The sequence below is a fragment of the Hippocampus guttulatus genome, chromosome 19 (assembly GCF_054856545.1).
Source record: "Hippocampus guttulatus isolate MCC_2025c chromosome 19, RoL_Hgut_1.0, whole genome shotgun sequence".
Classification (NCBI taxonomy): domain Eukaryota; kingdom Metazoa; phylum Chordata; class Actinopteri; order Syngnathiformes; family Syngnathidae; genus Hippocampus; species Hippocampus guttulatus.
This window is the reverse complement of record NC_141279.1, coordinates 9,025,632-9,034,133: the sequence shown is the minus strand read 5'-3', so window position 1 is coordinate 9,034,133 and position 8,502 is coordinate 9,025,632. Positions and strand designations below refer to the sequence as shown.

Below are 8,502 nucleotides of genomic sequence, written 5' to 3'. Positions count from 1 at the left end.
AATTTTGATTTAAGAGTGTCATATCACAAATTGTGGGTAAGTTACACTGTATGTATAGAGATGCTCAGAGAACCGGGTGGGAGGGGGCGGAGGAGGGCTGTGTATCCCAGGGGAGGCCTCCGTGACTGGGTTAGAATAAACGCCAGCAGCCATGGAGGCTCTTAAACTTTATGGAGGGTAGAAAATGGACAATTAGCATCTCCTATGTTGTCGCCATAGTAACCCTCCTTTCCCTGCCCTCTCTTCCTGAACTGTGAGCCCCTTTCAGGAACACCCCCACCCCCACTACCTCCACCACCACCACCCCCCCTTCCTTGCCACACCTTAAGGAAACTTGCTTTGTTGAGTCAATGAAATCTGTGATTGTGCTTTTTCTCTCTTTTCCTTTGACTGTGTTTTACCATTTATTCGTGATCTCCGCCTAGGACATCCATACTGTATGTACTGTATGTACTGTATGTATGTACTTCTAAGCAAATCATCAACAGCGACCAGCCTTCTGAAGGTTGTCATGCCGACGCAGCAGCTTCCTTGCAGCTGTGCTCAGGGTTAGTTTTTTTGTGTGTGTGTGCTCACTTTCAGAGCGGCTCATAAACAGCCAAGCCGATGACCAGCAGTATGTTGTCACCTCTTAGTTTGATTTGGTCTCTTGTTGAACAGTCACTCTCCAGCTGCTGGTCAGCCGATCAGTGCTACTTCCTGATGAGACCTTTAATGACACAGGGATGGACAATGTGTGTCTGTGTGCATGTCCAAGTTAGTGCACATGTGCTAAAGCTACAACTTGCAATCCTTAGATAAGGACAGCCCGTTGCTATTGTTATAAATGAGCAAGAGATTGCAGTCAGGTGACCTCTCTCGCACGCACGCGGGCCCACATGGCTGTTTGCACTATTGGCAAGCGGAATTAGTGAATGTACGAGCTACACAGAAACTCATTATCACGCGATTAGAGGCAAACCTTCCGTTTAATCTCATTTAGGACGAGGTGGCTGCCCATCAAGCGCAGTGGCACTAACTCAGGCCCGCGTGCACACATGCGCACCCCTTTCACAGCAGGTGTGTGCGAGTGAGATGCCCCTCGTGCCATGCTTTCATGTTTTACGCATGCTGCTTCGTTCTATCATATCAGCAGCCCTGCAGCCAACTCATATGTGTGAGTGTGTAGCGCAGAAAACTGACACACACATACGAAGTGTGGCTTGCTCACACTCAGGCTTGCATGCACAAGGATGCTGATGGTTGAATTTTTATTTGGGGCACTATATTCCAACACATTACCCTACCCCCATCCACACACACACAAGCACCCATACACTATATGTGATATGTGCACAGTGACCTTCTCATTGCAGAGTAGGCGAAGAGTCAGGGGCCAGTGGTTGCTGTCAGCTTGTCAAAGGGAATGACGTGAATGCAAGGGGGAGGCTGGATGATTGGATGGATGGATGGATGGATGTCCATTTTAGTGTTCCAAACGGGTGGAAATTTTCATGTAAATATCTGTGGGAATTTAAGCTGTTAAATGTTGGAAAAACTCCAAATTGATGATTAATTGATGGCGATAAAATGGGGGTTGCGTCTAATTTATCGGAGAATTATCTACTTAAGTGCTGGGTTGAAAGCGCACTGCCCCGAATGCAGTCGGTTTGTGCATCCTTTATGCAGTGATTTACGCTGCTCTTGGGAAAACATGGAGGAGCGTTATTTGATAACACCTTTGGCTCCAAAAGGTCAACTTGGTCTGGGGAGGGCGAGGACGGAGAGGAAAGCCAAGCAGTTAGTTTGATGAGGGGTGTTGGTATGTCCATTGGAAATGCAAACGGTGCTGATGCTGAGATTGTTACCATAGAAATGCCCGCTCCCGCAGTCCCCGTTTCCCTTTTCCCCCCCTCTCACACATCAGATCGCAGCTCCTCGGGCTGGCATTTAACGTCGGCGCGGCTCTCCGTGGTCTTAAATATGCTTAATATCTGCTTCACGGCCGCGCAGTGTGGTCACACAGATGCTGTTAATCAGCCCTTAATGCCTCGCCGGAGTAAATACGTCCACATAAGCACGTATTTGCCCAAAAGGGCGCGGAGAATGCCGCTATTATTGGAGAGTGTACGCGTGTGTTTGATTGTCTTTTCACAGGAGACAAAGCGGCCTGGTGCCAAATTTCCTCAACATGCTCGATAAAGGTGAGTGCTAAAGCAGAAACAAAATGTGGCCGAGCTGACACATGATTAACTTCAGTGTCACCTTGACCCAATCAGTCACATTCAGTGTTCTTCTCCAAATGTACATTTTTTATATTTAATAAATAGCAGTGACTGGGGCACGGAACATTTAACCCATTCATAAAAAAATGCCGATGACGCTGCTTCCACCTAACACATTTTTTCATTTGCCTTTGGAATTACCCGCCCGATCCAGCAGTTGACACCGTTTTCCCTCCCCCCCTTACAACGTACATTTTTAGATTTAATAGAGAGCCGATCAGCCTCGATTTTCCCTTTATGTTAAACCGTTATGTTGCTTTTCATGTGACCTTTTCATTGCTTCCTTGACCTATTCAAATGGAAACAAATCTGTTCGTTTTGTGTTGTGCTCATTAGCAAGCTTGCTCACGATCCTCATCATTTGAATCAAGTGTGGAGGAGCAGGGACACCTCAACATATCGGCCCTCGACATCCGACACCTGTTGCTTTGTACGAGTAAAGACAGACCCAAGAAAGCGTGTCGAAGACAAGCGAGCCCAAAGGATCATGAAAGCGGTTTGTGGCACGTCGCATCACAAAAATAAACATTGCTGTGGTCACCTGACTTGGAGAATTGGGAGGTAACCGATGCTCACGTTGGTGTTTTCGTCGGCGGGCACACTTGGGCTCAGCATAACGTGACTATCTCCGATTGCGTTTCGGCAGACCATGGGCGTTTTCTATTTAACGACCGTCATCGCACCTGACATTTTGTTGACAGAAGGAAGACTAGACTTTAGACCAGGTGACATCACAAGTCTTAGCTGTCTTATAAAAGTACTTTGCACGTGCCAATGTCCTACAAGGACTTCCGCAAGTCTGTTTCTGCTTCCGCAATGTAGACTACGCCTCTCGCTGAATTCAAATTGATTTGGACGAGCCGCTTCGATAGGCCAGGAATCAAGTCGGCTCTGTTCACTCCCACAATGGCGCAAACACCCAATTCTAGCTGCGGATGTCTTCGAAAATAGCAAAAGAGAGAAATCTCCATCCATGCGCATAGTTTAGGACTGCACTTGGCACTAGACTTGTACTGGGCACGAAAATCGGGCTGTGTCTGTCTTTCTCACTCTCTTTCACTGTTGGTCATCCGTTTCTCTTACCATCTCGCTCAAAGTTGCGCTTCTATCACTTCTCTCCATCTGTCTCACTCTCCCACTATTTTTTTCCTTCCCTCTGTCTCTTTACGTTCCGCTCTCTCTGTCTGCATCCGTCTCTAGCTCTGTCTCCCCTCTTTCTTTTTCAGTTCTGCTTCTCCAATCTCTCACTCTCCCCCTCTGTTTTGCGCATGTGTCGCTCCCTCTCTCATCTCTCACGTGATCATCTCTCGCCCTCTCCGTGCGTGTGTGCGCGTCTTTCCTCTCTCTCGGAGCATTGATCATCATCTGACTGCACCTTTTCCTCCTCCCGGGAGTAGACGGAGAAACAGTTCGTCGGTGAGGACATCCGTGTGGTCATTTGTGTGCGTGTGTGTGCGTGCGCATGTGTGTGTGTGTGTGTGTGTGTGATTGGAGCGGCTCTCGAACTGCCGCGTTAGCCACCCGCCAAGCAAGCACCGACCACCGCCTGCCGTGCAAGCCGCGGTGGGGTTCACCTCCGGCGGTGGCGTGAAAACGGGCGAAGTGGTGGCGGGGGTGGACACCATAGGATGCTCGCGAGGTAAGTGGACGCTTTGCTTCCGTTCTAAAATCATACACATGAGAAATATATATTCCACGTCTCTGTTTGGTGGTTGAAAAGGGTAATTAACGTGGAGCTAGGACACGACGAATGAATCGCAGAGAAAGGGAAAATGGAAGCAATGGCCGCAAATCGACAATCGATATTTCAACCGCAGTCGTTGCCGCCGTCTCTTAAGAACAAGCATGTCGCCCCCCTCTTCTGGCTTTATTCATCGCATACGTGTGTGTGTGCTAGACGATTTGTTAATTCGACGATAGTCATTCGCCGCAGCACCGCTTTTGTCTTTTGTGATCAAACCCTAAAAAAAGAGAAAGCGGGAGACAAAAAGGCTTAACGGTGCCGCAACATGTCGTATCGATCCGACAGCCACACCAAATCAAAAGGTAGTTTTGTAAAGAGGGGGTTCTGGAATGCTCTCTGTAGCCGTGAGAAGACACTCTGGGTCCAATCTGAATGTAATTGTAAAGTAACTTGATTGTACCATCTTGCTTTCTCGGTAGGTGGCTGGAGAGTGATGACAAGGCACACCTGATCCCCCCCCCTCCCACGCACACACTTGCAACCGTGCCCCTACTGAATAAGGAGGACTAGGAGGAGAATCCTGCAATGACTGTTATTTCTCTCTATTAGAAGCGTGTGAGCAGCACACACACACACACACACATCGGCGCTAAGCTCCGTGAGGAGTTTCCTGCAGGGGGGGCAGAGGGCCTGATCTAGGCCACCAAGATGGAGTTGGCGCCCAGCACAGGCAGACGTGCTCACCTGGCACAAGACTGAGAGAGCTTGATGCAGTGAAAGATGAGAAAAGGAGCTTCGGCGTGAGCCCAGAGCACAACCCAGGAGCCAGGGTCTTCGACATAGAGCGCAATGAGGCTGGCTGTCCAGCTCTAGCCTCCGCCCCACCCCCTTCCCCACAAAGTGCGTGCGTGCGTGCGTGCGTGTGTGTGTGTGTGAGAGAGCTGCACCGCAAGCGTGTGTATGAGTGTGATGGCCATGTGCGCCTGGGCGGCGGCCCCTCTGCTCTTCCTGGGCCTTTGCCTGTGCAGCGCGGGGGGCCAGGCCCAAGGCGAGGTGCTTGAGTTCGGCGGCGTGTCCAGCCAGTGGGGCCGCTTCCCCGTGTGGAACGCCTGCTGCGAGAGCGTACTGAGCTTCAGCCTGCGGACACACAGCCAAGAGGGCCTGCTGCTCTACCTGGACGACGAGGGCTTCTGCGACTTCCTGGAGCTGCTGCTGCTGCGCGGCCACCTGCGCCTGCGCTTCTCCATCTTCTGCGCCGAGCCGGCTGAGCTGCGCTCGGGCGTCGCGGTTAGCGACGGCCGCTGGCACGCAGTGCGCGTCAGGCGGGACTGGAAGAACACCTCTCTGGAAGTGGACGGGCGGCTGGAGGGTTGGGCGGAGGTGAAGAGCAAGCGGAGAGATATGACTGTGTTCAGCCACACCTACGTGGGCGGGGTGACGGCCGAGCTGCGCGCCTCGCCTCTCCGTCTCACCGCGCCGTCGGTGCGCGACCACCCCGCATTCCGCGGCTGGATGGGGGCGCTGAGCATCAACGGCTCGCTGGCTGCGCTGGATGCCTCCGAGGGCGTGACGGTGACGGCGGGCTGCGGGCCGGAGCACCAGTGCCAGAACGGGGGCGTGTGCAGCCTCGTCGACGACCGGGCCGTCTGCGACTGCTCTGACACCGGTTACCAAGGCAACGACTGCAGTGAAGGTAAGCTTCAGGAACCCTGCTGACCTCTTGACATGCATCTCATCACACACGCAAACAATGTCACAAAATCGCACACGTTCCAAATGCAGTTAAACAAAATTTGATTAGAAGACAAAGGTGCTCTTCACGAACCCAAGCAATCTTTCCCATTTAAATAAATGGAAGTGGAATTAGTTCTAGGCCCAGAATCAACACACACACACACACACACATACATTTTTCACACCACTGCAGCTTCTCTCGGTGTCTGTGGACCGGCAGCCTTCACAAACATGACAAGCGGTGCATTCTAATGCTGCCGTAAATGGATTTTTTGTTGCCGTGCCGGCCAATTATTTAATAGGTGGACCTTCCCTCCATGATCGTGATTCCCAACAACGGCGGTTGCCGTGGGAGATCATCGGGTGCGCTGCGGGAAATGATCAAATTATAAAGCTTGAAAATAATGTGTTCTGACACTCAGCTCCGTCGGACTTCATATAAAAAGCAGTAGTAGAACAGTGGCATATTTCTTTGTTCATGAAGGAAAGACTAGCATGTTTACATTGACACTTTTCTTTTTAAGTCCTGAACAATAATTTGTTCAATACAGACCCATGAGTCTAAACATGCTATTCTGATTAATATTGCGTATGTGGTACTGGACTTAAGCCGTGAAATCCATCCCTCTTTATCCATTACAAGGGGGCGGCCATTTTGCCACTCGCTGAACTGAAAACGACGTCGCAAACTGAGATGACATCATTTCTCTTCTTACTTTTTGTGACATTTTTGTTTGGCGGAAGCCCAACAGATTTGTTGATGTGCCTTGCCATAATAAAGGTTGGGAAACACTGCAGCCTGCCTTTGTGAAGCGTAGCCATTTGCTAGTTGAAGCGGAAGATTCTGCTCATTCTGTGACCGTCTGAGTCTTAAACGACGACCGTACGGACACTTCCGATGGCCAGACTTGAATTGGACTTAGTTGAAGAGGCTGAAAATCAACGCCACTTACATGCCTGTCACCTGCTAATGCATTCCCATCGATCCCGCTCGGCCTTCGCCCCACACCCAGAACGTAACTGAACAGCCGATCTTTTGGCCTGCCAATACTTTGAACGCTTTGCGGCGTTTTAAGACACCTATCTGAGTGCTCTCGTGCTCTTGCACGAGATTAGACTGAGCCAGTTACAAGTCATCAAATACTTAAAAAGAAAAAAAGAGCAGACTCCCATTGAAACGAGAACAGCGCTTCGGAGAGGCCTAACAATCGTCATTTGGATCTGCACCAAATTGCATTGCGATTCATGTATTCACTCAGAAGTGAAGAAGAATGTGAACAGAGCAAAAACCAACTCAGAAACAGACGGGGACAACAGAGGTAAATATTATGTTCTTCACTGGATGTTTTCTAGTGGCCCCTTGTTTAATACGGTCAAATCAGCCTCAGGCCAAAACAAGTGCCACTATAAGGAATCTTATTTTACGGTGAGTACTGCATATAGCGGAAGGCAGCCAAGGCCCTCCAGCGACTTTTGATCCTGCTCACCACGCGATTCCAAAAAACCCCAACAAGCCCCCGCTCCCACTTTTCACGGCAGATCTTCCAAAACCTCACACTTTGCCTTTTCTTGTTCAGTGGCATCGGCAAAATAGCTTCGCAGTTCGTTGTTTGATCCAGTTTGGGGAATTACCGACTGGATATCCCCGAAAACATGGTTTGTATTACTATTGCTAATTTGAATTGATGAATTCAAGTGCAAAAGCCAACAAGCGCCATTTGGACAAAAGAAAATAGAGCCATGCCTACCTAGCGGAATGCCCATCACGTAAAACCGTTCAGTTATCAACGTTTGATTTCACGAACCGTCAATTGCCAGAAGCATTTTACCTCCGCTTGCGTCACATCCACCAAAGCCATGCCCAAGTCCATTTGTATTTCCATCATCACGTGCTGTGCATCTTGAACCATGCCGCTGCTAATTGAGCTTTGATTGAGCTTGAAAGTGAGCACAAAATATGAGAACTTTCCACTCTGTTGTCTTGGCTTCATTGCATGAAACAGTTCCGGAGAGATAATGAATGTCATGGCTGAGATTGGTGATATACGATCAGTGCCGCAGCTTCTACGAGAAAGCCTCCGCCCGTGTTGGTCGCAATCAAGTGTGTCTATCGGATGTACACCTTTTGAGCTTGCCTATTTCGAAAGAAAATTAATTCCTTTGAATGGTGTGATTTTTGCGGACAAAGACGTCAGTTATTTGGGAAAGACAATTTCAACATCAACTTTCTAAATGAGCCTCTAAATTGTCTTGTCTTTCAAAGTAGCATAGCGGTACTTCGACTTGAGTTCTCCAACTTCCCAGATTTCCAAATTACATTCGGAGAATGAAATTACATAGACGCCGACGCACTCGACAAAAAATGTCAATATGGCCGATTGTCTCTGAGAGGACTTCACACCTTCACACCCCTACGCACTTCCCTTTCGACACCCCCCGCTCCCCCACCCTCTCCCTTTAAATTACCCAGAGCCTTTACACAGACTGGCCAGTGTTACCATGGAGACAGCACTAATAGGGGAGACCTCCTGCCGGCAGCGTATCTCCGTCCTTGTGCTTCCTGTCCCCATCGCCATTCCTTTGCCCCCCCCAATTCCCCGTCAGTCCTGCTGCTGCCTAAAGTTTTCGACTGTTTCTAATCACAACTGATGAGCAGGTTTTCCTGAAGAATTACTGTTGTCAACAACATCTTTTGGTCAAAGCAATCGATGTTCTCCTTTGTCCAAAAAATAAATAAATAATCCGCGAATGGCGAACCCACAAAAATATGGTGGTCCACTGTAATATCACCGATTTTGATTTATCCCCTATTTGTTGCGA

The 8,502-nt window shown here is 49.4% G+C and overlaps 1 protein-coding gene across 6 annotated transcripts in view; it reads left to right on the top strand.

Annotated features, from left to right (window-relative positions):
- Positions 1-75: 75 nt before the first annotated feature.
- LOC147190136 (neurexin-1a) overlaps positions 76-8,502 on the top strand; it is a 53,742-nt gene continuing 45,315 nt past the window's right edge. For 5 of the 6 annotated variants that reach the window (XM_086139058.1, XM_086139056.1, XM_086139057.1 and 2 more), the window contains exons 1-2: positions 76-3,903; positions 4,428-5,641. In XM_086139058.1, coding sequence (XP_085995184.1) covers positions 4,909-5,641 — 733 coding nt within the window. In that variant the 5' untranslated portion in view covers positions 76-3,903; positions 4,428-4,908. Of the gene's footprint in view, positions 3,904-4,427; positions 5,642-8,502 lie in introns of those variants that run through there. The other variant, XM_086139061.1, reaches the window with a different exon arrangement.